Source organism: Eriocheir sinensis, chromosome 48 (genome assembly GCF_024679095.1).
Source record: "Eriocheir sinensis breed Jianghai 21 chromosome 48, ASM2467909v1, whole genome shotgun sequence".
In the NCBI taxonomy this organism is placed as follows: domain Eukaryota; kingdom Metazoa; phylum Arthropoda; class Malacostraca; order Decapoda; family Varunidae; genus Eriocheir; species Eriocheir sinensis.
The window spans coordinates 998,562-1,018,852 of NC_066556.1; the positions used below are offsets into that span (position 1 = coordinate 998,562).

The 20,291-nt window shown below is 40.5% G+C and overlaps 3 protein-coding genes across 3 annotated transcripts; 2 read left to right on the forward strand and 1 right to left on the reverse strand.

Moving 5' to 3' along the window:
- Positions 1-903: 903 nt before the first annotated feature.
- Positions 904-5,368, reverse strand: LOC126981448 (tryptase-like). The gene is made up of 6 exons (XM_050832488.1): positions 3,685-5,368; positions 3,109-3,301; positions 2,602-2,722; positions 1,901-2,048; positions 1,460-1,596; positions 904-1,159 (listed from the first exon to the last, which is right to left on the reverse strand). Exons 1-6 carry the CDS (start codon positions 3,746-3,748, stop codon positions 989-991), a joined length of 834 nt encoding a protein of 277 aa, XP_050688445.1. The 5' UTR covers positions 3,749-5,368; the 3' UTR covers positions 904-988.
- A 1,035-nt stretch (positions 5,369-6,403) lies between these two features.
- On the forward strand, positions 6,404-7,752 carry LOC126981450 (uncharacterized). The gene is made up of 3 exons (XM_050832490.1): positions 6,404-6,656; positions 6,871-7,075; positions 7,464-7,752. Exons 1-3 carry the CDS (start codon positions 6,499-6,501, stop codon positions 7,626-7,628), a joined length of 528 nt encoding a protein of 175 aa, XP_050688447.1. The 5' UTR covers positions 6,404-6,498; the 3' UTR covers positions 7,629-7,752.
- Positions 7,753-10,190: 2,438 nt separating this feature from the next.
- Positions 10,191-19,808, forward strand: LOC126981449 (ADP-ribosylation factor-like protein 6-interacting protein 1). Its single transcript, XM_050832489.1, has 6 exons — positions 10,191-10,233; positions 11,324-11,457; positions 11,790-11,877; positions 12,050-12,199; positions 12,695-12,779; positions 13,327-19,808. The coding sequence occupies exons 1-6, from the start codon at positions 10,213-10,215 to the stop codon at positions 13,476-13,478; spliced, it is 630 nt and encodes a 209-aa protein (XP_050688446.1). The 5' UTR covers positions 10,191-10,212; the 3' UTR covers positions 13,479-19,808.
- The last annotated feature ends 483 nt before the right edge of the window (positions 19,809-20,291 follow it).

Consider the following 20,291-nt stretch of genomic DNA (forward strand, 5'->3'; position numbering starts at 1 on the left):
CTACTACTACTACTACTACTACTACTACTACTACTACTACTACTACTACTACTACTACTACTACTACTACTACTACTACTATTACTACTACTATCATTCCGCCACTTAAGCGAGTATAGTTATAAGTAGGTAGTTAATTGGTTAGTTTAATAGATTGTCAAACAGTCCTAGTCAATTATATAGCATGGTTAGATTGTCAGATGGTTAGTTAATATAGAAGTTAGTTAGACAGGTAAGTAGGTAGCCAATAGGTAGTTATAATTTATAGTTTCATAGTTAGTTTTATAGGTAGTCAAACAGCTATAGTTAGAGTTAGCTAGTTAAATAGTTAGTGGATCATTCTTTTTCAGTATTTTGTGTTGTTATATACGTGTGGTTGTTCTGGGGCTCACGCCGCCTGCCTGCCCGTGGATGGTGTGTGGTAGGGGGTGGCGTAACATATTTATTTTGCTGTTATGTAGCCATTGATATCAGTGTTCTGTTTATATATTATTCGTTTTGATGTTCTTTTTTTTATAATATCCTTTTTTGTCTTATTTATATTTTCTCTTTTTTCTGTGTTTTTTTTTATATCATCCATTTTGTGAAGTGTTCCGTTTTAGTCTGGATGAGTCACTTTCTTCTATAGAAGACTCACCCAGAGTTTTATTGATGCTGATGTTAGGGGCGAATAGTGGATGATGTGTGTTTGTATTTTTTATTTAATTTTACTCTATTTTACTTATTTATTTACTTTATTATTTATTTGTTTGTTTGTTTATATATATATATATATATATATATATATATATATATATATATATATATATATATATATATATATATATATATTTTTTTTTATTAATTTTATTTGTTTTTTATTTGTTTTTTTTTTCTTTTTTCAGCTGGAGGAAAGAGCAAATAGAAAACAGTTATTCCTTAAAACTTTATTACAAACTTTATGAAGTCGCGCGCGCGCGTGTGTGTGTGTGTGTGTGTGTGTGTGGCGTTAACAAGCGCAGATCCCCGTTATTTCCTCGATCCAGGGCAGGTAGTGGGCCACCCTCACGTAGACGCCGGGGGTGTCGGGCCGTGCACAGCCGTACCCGTAGCTCGTGATGCCCACCTGCGTCCAGCGGCCGTCATCTATCTGGGCCACCAGGGGACCCCCGCTGTCACCCTGCGGAACACCCCAGATATATCCAAATTGCGGAAAAGAAAATCATAAGAACATAACATAACAACGTAAGGAGTTTGTAAGAGGCCGATTGGCCTGCACAAGGCCAATATAAATATCAAGACCCATCGGAATTTAATTAAGCTATAGTGCTCTTTTGGTGACATTCGTTGTTCTTTTTAACATAATTATTCGCGTAGCCTTTTTTTTTATTTATTTCTATTTTTCCTTTGTTTTTCTTATTCCGTTGAAAGAAAAAGGAAAACGCCACGCCTTCAGAACTGTTCTCCACACGTTACGTACTTGGCAGGTGTCTTTGTAGGGGGTCATGGCGCACACAACCTTGCTCTTGTTCTTGGGCAGCGACACTCCTTTGCATTTGTTCGCGGGGATCAACCCCAGCGACACCTCCTGCAGCTTGTTGGGGTAGACGGACCCGCCTGGGAAGGACGGGGCAGAGAGGGGGTGAGGGGTTACATATTATGTCTCTTGACATAAAAAAGAAACCCTAACTAAAAGAAGAAAGATAGTGTTAAAGTAATGAGGTTTGGTGAACTGATGCGTCATATATATTTTCTTCATAGGTAGAAGCGGGCACAGCTAGATGCGTTGAACTTCGTACATTTGCATTATCTGCTGACATACAAGACCATAACTTCTTATGTTTCAGGGGCTTAAGAACGGAAGGGTATAAATATATTTATTACATTGAGTAGTTACATAGTCTCGAACTAAAAACGTTACCCTTAGGAACGAGTCTGCCCCAGCCCGTGGCCACGGCCTTGTCCGCGAGGGGGGTGTCACCCTCCTCCCCGAGACAGATGGGCTGCAGGTGTCGGTTTGAGTTGAAGTCGATCTTTTCCGACAACTTTACCAGAGCGATGTCATCCCCCTGTAGGTGGAGGTAGATAGGGGAATGTGTGTGTGTGTGTGTGTGTGTGTGTGTGTGTGTGTGTGTGTGTGTGTGTGTGTGTGTGTGTCATTTTATGAGGGTGATGTCATCCTCTATAAGAGATAAAAAGAGGAACGTGTGTGTGTGTGTGTGTGTGTGTGTGTGTGTGTGTGTGTGTCATTTATGAATAATGGTAACCCAGTATATGAGATAAAAAGAAGAGTGTGTGTGTGTGTGTGTGTGTGTGTGTGTGTGTGTGTGTGTGTCTATTATCTCATGAATTAACCTACATTCTGAATTCATTGTTGTTATGGGTATCATTTTACTCATGAACTAGGGAGTCAGTGGGCGATAACAAAGTGAAGTACTATAAGGCATTGCCACAACAAACAATAATGATATAAAAATGGGGATATACTCGTATACCGTACCATTGCATCGTCTCTCTCTTACCCATAACGTGATGTATATTAATAAAAAAAAAGAGCAAACACCAACGCATCAGACAAACAAATGAAACGAGTACTGTAACAAGTCTCCGATGTCACTTAACCATCGCCACGTCCTTGAAGTCTGGGTGGGTGATGACAGTGTCGACGGTGAGTTTGTCAAGCTTGTCGGCGTAGATGGAGCCCCCACCCACGACCACCTCCGAGACACGCACCACTTTGCCGCTAAGGGGAAGAGAAGGAAAGAAAGGGATTTGGAGCGTGGCCTCGTAACGGACGGAGAGTGAGGGAAATAAGAGAGACTTAACAGAATCTTGAGAGGAGAAGAGAAAGGGAGGAAAATAGAAAGATTTAGCATATTATCTCGCAGTGGAGCGGGGAAGAGACGGAAAGAGAAAGAAATAGAGAGAGATTCAGCAGATAATCAGTAACGGAACGGAAAAGAGGAATTTAGCACATAACTTTGTAACGGAGCGGAGAGGAGGAGGAATGGAAGGGAAACACAAGCATCTAGCAATCCACTCGGGGTTTGGAAAAGTAAAAAGTCTTAAGAATCCCTGCTCTTGACTCCTCGATTGTGAAGCTGCACTCAAACGGTGTTGGCTACTCACTCGCTCTGCCATATGAAGCAGTGGGCGGCGCTGAGAACCCACTGCGCGTGAATGATGGAGCCGCCGCAGGTGTATTTATCCTTCTTGACCCTCGTTTGCAACATCACATGGTATGGGAACTCCCCTCGGGATGCGTCCGCCCCGTTGATCACCCGCTGCCCCACCACGCTGATAGGGAACACGCCGCACTTCCCTGGCCACACACAAAAAAATATTCCTCCACCTTGGCTTATATATCAGGCTCTGTGGATTTTTGCTGCTGATCGAGTGTGTGAAAAAGGAAGCTGCAGTAACTACAGCAGTAATGTTCATGATAATGATAAAAGTAACTATGATAATGATGGTAATGTGACTGATAATAATAACATTAATAATACTGATGATTTTTGCCTCGGAAATCAAAACAGCAATACAGAGGCAATATCCCATTACCAAACAGCTTATGATGATTTCTTCTTCTTCCTTTTCTTCTTCTTCTTCTTCTTCTTCTTCTCAAAATACACACCACAATACAAATACAACAAAAATACGTAAATAACCAAATCAGTCAACGAATAAATCGTGTAATATTCTCACCACACGTTACTTCATCGACGCTGCATTTCTTCATCTCCTCCTCCGTTGCTGTGGTCGTATTCATCGTTGTGGTGGGCTTCTGCGGCAAGGAGGGGAGCGGTGTGGAAGGGAGCTTTGGCCCCTCTGTTTGGGTGTCTGGCTGTTGAGGGGGCTTCGTGGTGTGGAAGGGATCGTTTGAGGGCTTAACCTGCGTCTCATCGGGCGTATCCGGGGTCTCTGTTGTGGGCTCTTTCACATCATAGTCCGTTAGGTTTCCTGTAATCGCATGAACCCGCTGTTAAATCCTCCTTGAAAGCAGCGCCATGGCAGTCAGAGGGCATTGGGCAATACGGTGATGGTTTGCTGGTACACGCTGAGCCTCTCGCTGGTTCATAGCCCGGGAGTAAAGTATATAGATCTAGACATAGTGAGTACACGGTAATCATTGTAAAATAAATAAAATGAGAAGCAATGCATGTTATAAAAACCCCCAATAAGTTTCATGATTAATTAGCTAAACAGTTTTGATGGAAAAAGAGTATTATGTTATGCATAATAATAATAATAATAATAATAATAATAATAATGTAAAATCTCTCAGAGTCGTCCTAAAACAAAACAAAAATAAGTATTAGTAATAGTTCATTATTCATGCTTATCAGCAAGTGTAAAGGAATGATGCATCTGGCAATGGAGAGGTGATATTCTTGGCAAGTTCATACGCGTACATTGTTCTTTTGTATGATGCTGTGTATGACCTCACATCTGTAATGTAGATACACACATGCATATAGTATGACTGCAGTTTAAGCTTAAATATATGGAATAAGAAAAATGTATCGTTGGATTTGTTTTTGTCTGGTATGTCTTCGTCATTCTATAGTACTGTAATAATAATTTCGACATGTCTAGGTCTCCTATAACACATATATCCCGATCCCTTATGCAAGAGTCAACCAGCATCTCCAATCTTTCACCCCTTATGCAAGAGAAGAAAGAGGAAGAGGAAGAGAAATATGAATAAAGGAGAGAGGGAAGAGATTGAAATAGGAGAGGAAAGGAAGAAAAAAATATATAGGCCTATGTACAAATTTCTGTCATCAAAGTTTTCTGTGAATCACGAAGTAAGGCAAACATCGCACGTCTGTCCCCCATGACCCGAGCGCTCACGTCTGTATTTCGACATGGTCTCCTTCAAACTGTTTTTTTTTTCTGTATTCATTTCTGTGCATCACTAAGGAGCAAACACCGTCTCTCTTTCAAGATCAAACCGCTCCCATCTGTATGTCTAGGGCTCTTTCAGTGTCTTCATTTCTGTGCATCAGTAAGTAGGAAATCGTCTGTCTTTCAAGGTCAAACGGCCCATGTATACGCCTGAATTTGGGTTCATGTCGTGCATCATCGCCGCCGCCGCAGCATCCCTGGACCAACGATCACAGGGTTCTTTATGTGCGGGTCGCCACTTCATTACAAATACAGACAACTCAACACCAGACGGCAGGAGGCACACCGCTCCTATCAAAGGGTTAAAAAATCAATCTTTAGGGAAATGGTTGAAATTGAGTTGTAGTAAGTCAAAATAAAGAACACTATTAGCATCACAAGTCTGTTACATCCTCCCGGGAAGACACCGGACCTCTGTTATGTCATGCGTTACAACCATGGCACATAAGACACAGCAGCACTTTATCACCACTCCCACCACCATCACTACCGCCGCCACAATACTGCAGCTGTTCCTATACCTATGGGTGGAAGAGCTACTTGTCACCCCATCATGATAACACTTGTGAGCGCCAGGTGGTTATGCAAATTGGAGCTATTCTCGACTATAGTACGTGGAGTGTAAACGAAACATCTCGCGCGTCTCTCGCACCACAATACTTGAAGCGTTATCAGTAGGCTAGTTGTGTTACCATTGCATCGAACTACTGAGGTTTTCCGAGGGTCTCTGCATGCATATATGATCATGATGAAAGGCTCGCGTGCTTCGAGGATTGATAATTTAAAGAGAGACATCTTTTATTTGCCAGTGAGGGTGGTCAGCATGTCTAAATTACCAGAGACCCTGACCCTCTCGTAATGGCCTCTAGTTGTATTTTCTTATAAGGGCAGCGCCTAGCGGATTTTCTTTTCCCTTGAGCTGCTTCCCCTACTGTATAAGAAAAAGAGGGAAAGGAAACTTATCGATCCAAAAGTTTGGATAACAGACAATCTACGTCCCTATACTTCAGAGAGAGGAGTATGTTTTTGTTGTCCTAACTCGTTGTCCCTTCTCTCTATACTAACAAGTCAATATCCGCATATTTTCCAGGATTTTGAAATCATACATAACCATACCCTACACTGGCCCTGTTGTATGTTCATTATTCTTTTACTTTATTAGAAGGTAGGTGAAAAACGGACCGAAGGAGAATAAGTTACCTGGTTACATCACTTCATACATATTATTATTATTATTATTATTATTATTATTATTATTATTATTATTATTATTATTATTATTATTATTATTATTATTATTAATTAATGCGATTACAATGTATACAACAACAAGGCACAGGGAGGTGAGGGAGAGCTGAGGCAAACGAGGAAACATGGTATAAATTACAGAGTACGCAGGTAGCGGTACTTTCCCCATCGAAGCCCGAATAACGCTTCGAAGCATCGAGGAAGACGGTTTCACATTGGCCGGCAGAGGGCGCGTGGTTAACCTCCTTGTAAGGAAGTTAACCCACGTCCTCATTGCCTCTTTGTCATCGTGGGGTCGTGAAGACGCGCACCTGCTAAGCCAGACCAACGACGGGGCACGCCGCGCCCCTTGATGCACTCGGCATGAATTTCGAGTCTGTCCCCATAGACGCCGACAAGTTCCTCACCGAGTCCACCCTGGTGGCGGCGGTGCTGGTCTTCGTGCTGGTGGTGCTGCTGGTGGTGATGCTCGTCTGCCTCACGCTGCGGCTATTGAGGTGCGGCCAGGATTTCTGCAACAGGTAAGCACTTGGCGAAGGGGCAATGGTATAGTTACGGTGTGGCTAAAATGATGTGACTTGCATGTCTATCGAAGTGGCTTTTGCTTTATTTTAATGTATCTTGGAGAAAGATTTTAAGAAAAATTGCATGGAGGAACAGTACAGATTACAATAATTAACATAACGTTATAGTATTTGGTAGATGCTCTGCCTAAACTGCCATATATGCCCTCAGAGGGGTTCATCGGCCATCTAATTCCGTCGTGGACCGAAGACCTGCTGATATTCATACAATCCATGTCCGCCACATCAGTGTGGTACACACACCCGCGGAGGAGCAGGCGTCGAGTGAGGAGGCCGTCCGGCGCCGCACGCCGCCGCCACGCTACTCGGAGGTGACAGACACCCTCCCGTCCTACGGCACTGCCACCAGGGGCATGGTGAGGAAGGGCATTATCTTTTAAATTCTAGCAAATTAATTTAAGCCCTCGTACTGGTAGAGTTTTAGCCCTCGGTTAAACTGTGAAATATTCGTGTACCTCGCCATCCAGTGTTCGGTTTGTATTTTCTCAAGCTGGCATGCGTGCTTTGAGTTGATCTGACCTTCACACACAAAATAACCTATATTGTCGGACGAAACTGCGAGATGACGTCTTTTCTAAGCTCAACCTTATACTTTGCTCCCATTATGTCCTTTGAACCTAATTGCACTGGATGCACTGAACGAATAGCAGGTTATCCAAGTCTTTTGATGCAGGGTTTGATGAGCAGTATTCACATGATCGTTCTCCCCCTTCTATGCCTCTTAGAAAAGCTGCTTCATTACAGGACGGTGCCGTGGGTCGCGGAGGGCAACAGCCGAACCATAACAGCAGCCCCGACTCGGTGTTCTTCTCCGGCACCCTCGGGGAAGATTCCCAGGATCACAAAGTGCCCTACCTCAGAATGGTGCCCCCCACGCCCTCGGATGCGTCTCCTCGCGTCAGCCAGTGATGGACAAGACACACGCGTGCTGACATGGTGTTTTTATGGTTTTATGCGGTTTTTAAAAGATTAGAGTTCCAGAAATAATCTGTGTATTATTATCCAGAAATAAACTTTTTTATTGTAATCATTACTCTTGGATGTTTTTCATTGCCTCCCTGATCCACACCCGTATATGAATGAATTACCCGCGAACCTCGGCACGTGACTGACCATTGCTCAAACCGGAGACTTGTTTTTCCAATGCGAATACTTACCCATACCTGACTTGTATGTGCTTCTGCTCCGTGCCCGGAATGCTTTCGGATTTTTTTCTTTGTGTAATAACGTATAAGAGGAGTTTACACCAAGTTTTGTTGATGCACGTAAAGATAGCCACAGTCGCCAAACCAGAGGGTATAAGATGACGCTCCTCACACAACAGGTCGTATTGGTCAAGCTCGCTAGAGAAGCTGCTTATTTCCATATCTTTTTAAAGCATTCAGTAATGTGAACACTAATAAGTTGCCCGATATCTTCATCTTGAGCAATGATTCACCATTTAATGCGGCGAAACAAATGCCCACGTTACAAGTTGAGCTATTCGTAGGCCGAGACTCTTACCGTAAGAGGACCGGCTGCAACTTATGCAATGGTTTACACATTCGTTTTCTGTAGATGTGCGAAAAGTACGAAAATACCAATTAAGACTATGAATGGATGAAGGGTTTAAGAGGGTGATGCCTATTAGTAATATAATAGGGTAGGACGCTGATTGATGTACGAATTAGATATATTCAGATTAAATTGTCATAGGCAAGAATTAGCTGACTGATAAAGTGGTAGGCAGATGAATGGAACAAGCTTGGCAGTAATGTGACTACCATTTCAATATAAATTAATTCAAGGAGAGGTATAGTTGGGGGCATACGGTACAACTGCGCGTGGCCTTGGTGCTCATCTCTGTCGCAGATTGGCCCTTGAAACTGTGGTGGGTATAAAGAGCTCATTACCATAGCCTTCCATTACCGCGGGGCCAAGGCCAGTGTGACATCCGGGTTACCATGCAGGTACAGTTTACTTTTCCCAGATTTCCCAAGGCAACCCATTTATCGACCAGCTAGAAAGGGTGGATGAACAGCAGTTGGGTGTGCAGCACGCCAACTGCCAGGCCGGGATTCGAACCCGGACCGCGGATTCCTAACAAGGCATGACAACTTCTTCACCATGGAGGAGCAAGGAAAGTATGAATTAAAAAATTAGTTTTGAAAGATTGGTGGTAAGTTTACATGATCTGCACCAAATATAGGCTGACGTCTCTTGCCGACTCCCCCCACCCCCCTCTCTCTCTCTCTCTCTCTCTCTCTCTTGCGTCAGTGGCTCAAATAAGAAGCTTGGCTCCAGCCTGCTCACGTACTAGTTCCTCGGATTCGTGTTATAATCGGATAGAGAGAGCAGCAGAGGCTTTTCATGATATCTGAGAGGAAAATTCATAACTAAAGCAAGTCTGATAGCATCTCTCTCTCTCTCTCTCTCTCTCTCTCTCTCTCTCTCTCTCTCTCTCTCTCTCTCAAACAGCCCCATGGTTATGTAAGTTAACAGCCACGGTTGCAATGGTTTAAACGAGAGTCGGAGAGAGGAAAAGAGAGAGGGGGAAGCTGTTGCAAGGGAGAGGGGGTGCTAAAACCCACTCATCTTATATAGTAATAACCAACCACCCCCTTTTTATATGTCTATCTATCTATCTATGTAAATCTGCTGGTGTGAGAGAGGGGGTGAAGGGGAGGGGGGCGATCAGAGAGGGCGCAGTTGTTGGAAGGGGACTGAGGGCGGGTTGCTGAAATCCGCTAACAAAATAATAACCGTAAAAACCGCTCCTTTTACTCTCTAGAACTTATATATCTATACGTAGAGGAGGAGGAGGAGAGGGTGGGGGGGGTTCAGAGCTATATAGGGGGTAGCTGTTGATGTTGCAAGGGGCTCGAGGGATTCCTGAAATCAGTCAACCCTCCTGTATTTTGCCTTTAAATAACCTTACATTACATTACACTAGAGGATTATATTTGAGATATACACATACATATTAAACATTATACATATAGTCTCAAAAGGATGAAGGTATTTGTTGACTTCACCCCAACCTGCTGTATTTTGCATTACCTTACAATAAATTACACTCTATTTCCGTACACTATCTACACATCCAGTACACTGTTATTGCCTTATAATAAACATAATTTACACTTTCCTGTCATCTCTTCTATCTTATCATTATTAAACATTCCAGAGATGAGTTTGGTCAGGAGGATGGAGAGAGTGATGGGGTGGTCGCTGGGCTGGACATCTTTACACTTTCCTGTCATCTCTTCTATCTCATTATTATTAAACATTCCTGATGAGTTGGTCAGGAGGATGGAGAGAGTGATGGGGTGGTCGCTGGGCTGGACATCTTTACACTTTCCTGTCATCTCTTCTATCTCATTATTATTAAACATTCCTGATGAGTTGGTCAGGAGGAAGGAGAGAGATAGGGATGGATGGGGGGCGGGGCGGGTGGTCGCTGGGCGGGGGTGCGCGGGGCGGGGCGGCGCAGCGGCAGTTGTAAACAAACACGATGGAGGCAAGTCCCAGCCAGGTAATGAGAGACTATTTTACCCATTTCTCCCTCCTTAAACCTTAATTCTTCTCGTAAACCACCATGGAGAAGCTTTGTGGACTAGAGATGCTATTGGGATGGGTAATGCTAGGAAACAGGGGTCAGGGAGGTGTAAAACAAGCGGAGTTATTTAGGCAGTTGAAGGTGAAACTTGAAACGTCATTTGAGGATAAAGACGTCACTCCCCCGACATGCTACACTAATATTTACTCCCGAAACGACGCTTAAAGATCAGTTTCGTGTTTTTAATCTCCCTTCGTTTATTGGTACAAGGGCTGGGCTTTGAGGTAGAGATGTGTGAGTAACGCTTCCTGGTGCGTCCTTCACCTTACCCGAGGCCACACGGGACACAGGTGAGATACGCAATGGTGGGTTACCTGTGTGGGAGTTAAGGGTAAGGGGGAGATTGGGGTGATAATGGGATGTGCAAGATATTAAGAGGCAAAGGGTGTCTTCCACTTGTGTTAAATTAAGAAGGGTACACGTTTGAATATTTAAAAGGGTTCTTTCACACAATCATGGAAACATTGACAATTAACATGGCATATAAGTTGTGATCAGTATTGAAATTTAATAAATTAAAATATGTGGGTCCTTCAGAGCGCCTCGGCGGAAGTGGGACCAGATAAACAAGAAACACAAGAAAGTAACAAGTAATCACAAGTAATGGATGAATAGAGAAAAGGAGAGAGAAGGGAATAAGGCGATGGTGAAAAGACTGGTTAGGGAAAGTAAAGAGAGAGGAGATGAGAATTTTGGTAGGATGATATCTAGAACATAATAAATTTCTGAAAAGAAGATAAAAGATAAATGGGCAATGAAAGATTAATACTTGCAGGATATAGGGATTAGGTAGTTGTGGAAAGGAATGAGGAGGTAAGGGAATCATAAAAGCAGCACTTTCAATCTATAATGAATGATTGAAAGTTAAAAATACCTCACTCACTCCAACACTGAGTTTTGTTCCTACTCTTACTCCTCCAGGTAATTTCTTCACCATTCACAATATCAGCCGCAGCTGATAAGGATTCTGTACACTGCCTGTTCATCACCCTTGGTTCCCCCACAGGAGCGGCGAGTCAAGACCTTGCGTCGGGAGCTTGAGGGGTGGCGGGAGGTCCTGTGTGCCCTCAACTCAGTTCTCATATGGGAGAAGCACTTCTACCCGGCCATCTCCGTGTCTGCCGTCACCTCATTCTTCCTGTGAGAACTCACCTGTTGATCTCTTGTCATATAACTTAAGATAGATAATAATCGAATACTTGAAATCAAGGTGTTTTCTCAAGTTCTCTGAAGAAAACTATAAAACTTAGAGAAGGGTTAGTTTTAATAATTTGCTGATCTGTAACAACATTATTGATGTAGATGATAAGAAAATAAACTAGAAAAGGAATAAAATTATGTTAATATGTTATACTGGTACAGGTGAAAGTATTAGGAAATTATGGAAAGAAACTTATATATCATAAAATCGAAAGTTTACTGAAGTACTTGTGCTGCAGGTTAGGCTAAATTTTCTCTTCACAATCACACAGGATCATCTGGTACATTGAACCGTCAATACTCACACTCTTCTCAGTCATCGGCATCACCATAACGCTCTGTGACTACTTGGTGCCACAGGTTAGTATTATATAAGCCTCTTCCTGTGGTGCTCTATCATAGCAGTTTAGTTAGTCTTCCTCATTATATCTTACACATAATTGTACTTCCTATTTGAGGTTATTGTCTTGTGACCCTCTCAGTTTTAGTCAGTATGATGAGCACAAATGCATCATCTCATTGTTCCCTGCAGGTGGTGCCATGGGCAGTGGGGGCACACTACTGGACAGGAGCACACGAACGTCGCTACGAGCAGATCATCACCTCCATAGCCTCCCTGTGCTGCCTGGCCTCCTCTGTCTCCCAGACCCTCTCCTCCATGAAGGAGTCAAAACCCAGGACAGTGAGTGCTTGATGCAGTTCTAGCCTTTTGTTTATAACTTAAAACTTTATTTTTATATATTGTTTAATTCTTGATTTTTTTCACCATTTTCAGACAATAATAGTCCACGAATACAGTCCTATTTTTGTGGTTATCTATATGTTACAGATCATTCTTATTCCTGATCTTTAGGTAACAATGGTACAAGATGTTCTAAATTGCCATGTTGAGGTTATTGTGGTTCTTAGTGTGTCAGTCCATGAATGAGGAGTGTATTGGTTCCTTGTAACTTATAATTGTGAAGGGTGAGTGTGTTGCTGGGCTTGTGAGCTTACCTATCTTATGTTTGTTTGTAGCTAGTATTAGTATTTTTTTCTTCTTTGTTTGGTGCAGACAGAGGAAACAGCTTTTAACTTTAATCTCAAGTCAGCCTGCTCCTAGTACTGAGACTAACATACAAGAGCCCATACTTGGTTATTCCAGATATAGATTATTACCATTTTTCTTCTATTCCAGTACTTCGTGGTCGTGACGGGTAGCCTCCTCTTCTCAGCGTGGATTGGGAGCAACATCAACAACTTGTTTCTCACATATCTTATTGGTGAGTGATTTAGGTGGAAATCATTATAGTAAGAGCATGCACTAGTACTGCACGTGGCCTCGGAGATCATCTCTGGTCCATCAGCCCTTGAACCTGTGGTTGGTAAGAGCCTATTACCCCAAGACGCTGGACTATTGTGACATCTTAGTTATCATAATGCGGGATTCAGTTTGGTGGTAGGCCAGCCGAACATGTACACACATGTCAATCGTCAGCAGTTTAAACATAGCTGGCCGGGTAGTACGTATCTAGGGTCCGGTCAGCTGTAGTCACTTCCGATCTCATCCTTTCATGCCTCACCTTTCATCTAATACATTTAGTATAATCAGACATAGCAAACATTTCACCTCATATAACAAATAAGGTTATATATAAAAAATTTGTATCCCTCGGATGTATTGGATTATTGTTATTATTTTTATTTTTTTTCCTTTATTTTGAGGGTATAGTAAGAAGAAGAAGAAGTGGGTTAGTGGTGAAGGTACAGGTGGATCAGCTATAGCATCACCTCCTTCCCCCCCATCTTATAACTTTTCATGATTTTCAGTGTTATTCCTGGTGCTGCTGCCTGGCTTGAAGCACCATGGGATCATCAAGAAGTACTTCTCCTCCATCATCAAAGCTGTGTCCAACTTTGTGAAGACCAACACCCAGTCAGGAGGAGAGGGAGGTAATGGAGATTCCAAGAAGAAAGAGTAAGAGGCTGGAAAGGTATGAAGAATAATGCTGCTGTTTGTACAAATGGAGGGACTTCATATGACAGACAGTATAGGTCCTATAGAATATTCAGTCTGGGTTATCGTGTGTGTTTGTGTGTGTATGTGTTCTTTACATCGGAAAAACAATGCCAAAAAGTTCATTTGACTTTTTTTGTGTGTGTGTGCGTATGTGTCTGAAAATAAATCCTCAGAATAGTAGTTACAACTCTAGCTTTTGGTATTCAGATGTACTGATATTTAATTTTGGATGCAATCTGGTGTATGTCTCATATTGAGTGGATGTTGAGGCCATTATGAGTGATGATGGATGAAAGTGTGAATGTTTGTTAGAATGGATGTTTAGTCTCTTCTTAGGTTTCTGTTCCTTTGCACACAAGTAGATGTGAAGAGCCAAATGTGAAAAAACGTTTGCCAGAAACATCTGTATGACCATTTTGTGACTAAATGAAAGTTTATTAAATACATAAATACATAATATTTCAATAGACACTAAATTTTAACTTCATATCTCTTAGAGAATATCTGCTGTCTCTTCAACTGTGCTTAATGTTTATAAGAGATATTATTTGAATGTCACTTTCTGATATTACGTATTGGATGTACAAGAGAGTGCTTCCTTTACTGTGCTACCCGGGAAGAACACTGCATTGCTTTGTCTTGCTGCTGCCTAAAAGTGTTCCCCTTGTAGCAGCAGTATTGGTGTGCTAATTGTCCTTGCTTCCTGTACGGACACTTGTTTACCGTTTTTTCATGTTTTCTACTTTACTCTTTAGATTGTAGCTCTTGACATAGTGTCATATTTTCTAGGCAGCCTCTTAAGTTCATATTTATCTTTGGCATTCATTGTCACTAATGTGGGAACTTATTAAAATTCTGGCGTACACAGCAACAATCAACTAAATGCTGTCTCTTTGGCTAAGTCAGTATTTCACTTATGCCAGCACCAGTCTAAATATGCATAGTCTGGTACAATAGTCTATGCTTACATCATAAAATTAAATTCATGATATTTTATTTTAGTTTTTTATAACAGCTAGCGCTCTTGCCAATCTAGTTTTATATCTTCACCGTTCATAACCTACATGTAGATATTTTACCAGGAAGTAACGCATGCAAGAAATAGCTGACTCGCTAATCTCTAGAGGCAGTGCACTTTACAAATGTATTGAGAGGGAAGAGTCAGATGAGGGCTGAGGACCAGAGTAATGATGCAGTTCAGTTTCTATGCAGCACCTTCCCCTTGAGTTAGTTCTGTCCTGTCAGATCTGCATGTGTGGGTGCAAGGATGAATGTCAGGGAGCCAGCTGAATACTTCCTGCCAGTTGTTCATGTTTCCTGCTTTTGGTGACCTGTGCCAGTTGCTTCTTTTATGAGGGTTAGAATGGTAACAGGTAAAAATTCATCTTTGACCTTTCATGGACAAGACTTACTAGGGCAGAAAGTTCATTTTTATATTTAAAAAACAAATTTGTATAGTCTGAATTTATATTTGAAATATTATCTTCAGTGTGAACCTTGGTAACTTCTAAATGTCAAAAATTAGTTAGATAAAAGCTCTTTAGGCATAATTATTTAAAAATAAAATTGTTTGCTGAATACAAATGAAACTGGCAGTGAATTTCCTCTGGCAGACAAGCATGTCATTCAGCTCACATGTTCCAGAAATGTAACTTTAACTTGGAAAAAAAATGTAACTATTCATAGTCATCAAGATTTTAAAAGATGAATGTCTTTTTAACAATGTGCTACATGTGTTATTGAGGCAAACAAACCTTCTCTCCCTCTCTTGCTGTGGCTTCCATGTCCAGAGGTATGCAAAAAGGACTTCATCACAAGAGTGTCTTTATGAGATGATATTATGTTGCATAACTTGGGGTCTTGGAAATTACCATTACAGCTGTCATACCTATGGCCAAACATGGCTCTTAGAAATAATTGTTTTAGCTTGTAGTCACCACAGAACGGTTTAGGCATTTAATTTCGTGGAATAAGATAATATTGGGGAATTGTATATTCATCTGTGGATTTATTTTTTTCTAGCACAAAGACACCTTTTTTGTGTAACATGGTCTCTGGTCTCAACTAAAAATTCTGTTGACTTTGGATATCACCACATCTTCAAGGGCAAGTTTGCTAACACACACACTCATGTGCTGTACCTTAAGGGACCATGTCTGTGAAAGCAGGTTCTCTATCTTTGTGTAGTAAGATGTCATGCTCTCTTACTTCAAGCTTTTAGTGTCTGGCTAAAAGTTCAAATTACAAGGTGTTGCAGGTCTTGTCTTGATGCCCTGGGTAGGTGTATATAATATATAGGGCATTTCCTCTGTTGGTGCAGTGTTCCTGTCTTTCATCAAGATTTAGGTAGAGGCAGTAAAGAGTGAAAATATGAGGGCATCATGTGCTGAACTTTTTGACAGTATACTTGAATTTAAGCTCTAGTGCATAGCCATGAATCACTTCCCAGATATATATTGCATCACTTTCAATGAAGCAAATGCATTCACTCCCCATAAGGCTTTTCCACTTGCTCCTCACTCAGTGCTTAAAGCAATGACAAGCAGTGAAGTGTTACTGTTGGCTGAGGCGTTGGTTTATGTGAGGAGGCTTTTTATACGATGAAATGAGTAAATTAAGATTCCTCATATTCTGTTTCAACTTTGATTGAGCCAAGCACACTTGCCAATCTAGTTTTGAGCGTCTTCATGATATGTCGCTTGATGCACACATGCAGTTAATAGCTTGCTAACTAATATCAAGAAGCAGTGCACTTCATGAACGTGTTGTTTCATGCTTCACCATATTCCAAAACTTTTAACCAATTTAATGAAGAACAAAATACCTTGATTAATACACATTTTATCCTGAATGAAATAAAATGGCAGTTAATGGCCGAGTAAAGCTGAGGAGGCTGATTGTAGGTAGATTGTAGTGCAATTCAAAGTCACACAGTCAGCAGGTATTTTACTTAAAGGGAAGAACTTAACTGCTGTAGTACTATAAAGTTTTATATATTATTTTAGTAGCTTTGTAATTTTACAGAATTGTTACCAAGATACTATCCTCTATCCTTTAAAAATAACTTAAATGTCGTATATGTACTTGATGTTAATATTATACTGCAGTAGAGGCTAGATTTAAAATATTTATTCTTACAATATGTATGTATGGAATTTTCACTCAAAGTGTAGAAGAGCTCCAGGGATGTAGGATAAGTCTATGAGGCATCTAAACACCTGGCTGCTGGCCCGCTGTGATGAGTCTTCAAGGAGGCAGAGGATTGAGTGGTATTTCTGTGTGGCAGTGTAGCTTGCTCATTATTTCTGCTTCAACTTCTTTCTCCAGAGTATTGTATTTAACTGTCTTTTCTTGAGGGAAAGTGTGTGTGTGTGTGTCTGTGTGTGTATGCATTCATGCGTGTGTATGTGCATGCATGTGTGCATTCAGCAGATTGTTTAATATAATACTTTAATATGCTGTGATGTAAATGCGCTTTAATAAGCTGCCTTTTCTTATGAATATGATTGGGTCACATTTATGTATTTTGTATTGAATTCTTACTTCTTGCTAAAGTGTCAACACTTCACTTCTGTTTGGGACACTGAGAAGGTATATTTGTGGCATGAGATGAGTGAGGCAGAACTCATCCTCTCACTTCTAAAAACCTGTTTTAATGTCTCACTGTCAATATTTTGTCCTGCTTGCTTATGTGCCTTAATTAATTTATAAATGGGAGCTTTATTTTGAGCTGCCTTGAATGTATTTGTTCTTTATTTATTCATCAGTTGTGATGGCAGGTGAAAGGCTGAATGCATATAGAAGATGTTAAATTATGTCTTAAAAGCAGATTTTAAAAAGTCTTCAAGGTAATCAGTTTTGCAGGAGACATATTGCTCCTCTTTCAAAGGGTCTTCAAGTCCCAAGTGTTTGTTGTGTGTCATCCTTCATTTTCTTTGTGGAGCTGCTCGCCCAACTGACTGAATGAATGGTGTGTACATTTTTGAGGTTCTGTGAGTGGGCAACTTCACTGTTATTTCATATATGCATGTGAGAGGTGTAAGCGCATCTCAGGAAGTAAATGCAAACAAAGAACGAAAACAGCTGTGATTTGGAAGAGACAGGCTGACCAAACATTTTGTGTTTTGTCATATTTGTGGGCTCTAACACTTTTTTATGGCTGCATTTATTTGTCACCTTCATGTTTGTAAAAGAAGGTAAAGAGATATGCATTGCTGCAGTTTGTCATAAGCTTTGGTGGGGTGATCATGTCTCCTTACTTCACCTCAAAATTAGCTCATTCATTGTAAAACATTGGTCTATTTCAAAGAGAGAATGAGGGTGTTCAACAATTCAGTCTCAATTCTCCCAGTCATTACTGTTTTGGCTCACAGAAGTGAAAAATGTAGTCTTCAAGAAGCTACATTCATTTAACACACATGAAAAATGAAGGTATATTTTTACATTCACTTGTACTGTAAATTAATATAGGTATTTTTCAAATTAAATTATTTTGTTATTGGTGCCAATACATAGGTTTACTGTCAAAACAAATTGATAGTATCAAAATGACTTTTAGTCATTTTGCAAGAATATGAACATAATAATTACCTGACAGCATCTGTAGGATGCCCTGCGAGTCTGATATAAACCAATAATGAATTTAGAATGTACACCTTCACACCTCTGCTGCAAAATACTGTACCAAACACAAAACTGTTTGGATGGAATTGTTGAACACTAATTAGAGACATGCTGATTGTATTTTTTCATATAGTATAGCATGTGTCTAGCTATAAATATGTTCATTATAAATAAAAAAGATATCAAGTATGGAGATATTATGTCAGACTTTCAACAGTCACTTAGCAGCCATCAGATAGAGAGCATTTTTAAGCCATCCCTTTCCTATAGTTTAAAGTCTTTTCATATGACTAGCATTATATTTGCTACCTTGAGAGTCAAGTCAGGTAGGTGGAAGACTACCAGCTACTGCCACGGTAGATATTCAGTCACAAAACTAACAATATGGTAAGGAAGAATATCCAAGTATTTTAGTTGCAAAGAGGTGTTTAAAATTCCCTCTTGCAAAAGTTAATTAGAATGAAGCACATGGCAGCAGCTTCCCTCCTGCTTGGTAAATATTTTGTACATTATATATTGTTTTTATTCATCATTCAACTTGTACAAGAGAAAACGTGCTGTCACCCATTCCAATAACTATATAGTTTGACTGTGAGAACTGAGAATTTTGTCAATGAATTGCATATGAGTGGTATATTACTTCTTTTTGTGATGAGCTTTGACTAGGCAGCCGCTAGTATATTTACTATAGTGTTTGTTTGTATGATGTACATGTTATCATTGTATGCTTTGTCTTTGATGTCATAGTAAAATTATTGTGTATCTAAGTACGTATAAGTGGGATAGAGAGAGGATGGAGGATAAGATGTTTGAGGAGGAAAAAATTGATGCCAGATGAAATAAGTAATACCTCACAGAGAGCACTAGATTTGCACTTATAACATTCATTTCATCATCCCCATCAAATACCAAAGCTACAGGTTTTATATACCAAAAAGTCCACACATTCTGCACCCCACACACACCAGCATCCCTTTTGCAACCCTCCTCCACCCTCTCCAGTCTGTGCTTTTGGCTGTGCAGACGCAAACGTGTTCCAATATTTTGCTAGTCAAGCATCCACAGGGAGCTCTGTAGGTAGATGTCCATAGGTTTACTTTCGTCTGTGGGACCGTGGTAGCTTAGTGGTTGAGGATCAGTTAGAGCCGAGGGTGTGTCTCTGTAGACAAATCCCAAAATACTTTCTGTGGAGTTGTTTGTGCTCTAAGTCAAACCTTAACAGAGCTTATATGATGAATAGGTAGCCGTCTTCAGTGCTACTTTCCAGTCTGGGGAGAAGTCTAGTAAACAAATGCCCTCCTCCCATGAGATAGGGAAAAACTGTTAAAGTAAATAACTAGAAAATATGTAAAAAGTTCATCAATTTCTATTTTGACATTGTCTTATACCTCAGTTCAATTTTCCTGGTTAGAGTCATTCATGGTGTAAGTACTAATTGGAAAGGTGTGTAATAATTAACAAACACCCTATGCCCCAAACAATATATAAATGTACCCTTTTTTATAATGGGGGGGTCATAAAATTATATCATAGCTACATATGCACAGTGGATGTATTTTATTGTATTTTCTGTACACCCCACGAGCTCTTTGTGTATTCCCAGTGCATTGTGTGTATGTATTCATAATAACAGTGTTGAAACAAATAAATGCATGCACCTTAAAGATAATCCAGGTGTTTGCTTATCCTGGAGGTGTTGTAAGGGCAGTAAGAGGTTGTGTTGGATTAGTCTTTGCACCGTGTTCCTCCCTTGGTGTATATCCCCAACGAAATACCCCCCCCCAAAAAAAAAAAAATCTACGGTATGTTTAAGATTCTTTTTATTGTTACTGATGAAATTTCAAAACAAAATTGAAGGTTGTATCAATAATAAGAAGAGTGGTAGGTGTCAGCAAAATGTAGATATATCACCTAAATCTATCTAATTTGTTTATGTATTGTGCAATTATCAATCTGAAGAGAAAAAGCAGGAAACCAGTGACATCAATGTGTGTGTGTGTGGCGTGATGGTCAACAAGGTGAAGCAGAGATGCCATGATATCGTACTCACCGAACTAGATTTTCCCATTTCTAACGCATAACAACTGCACAAAACCCTCTATAATTAACACTTTTAACGATAAATATAAATAGGTATCATTAGTTTTGTGGG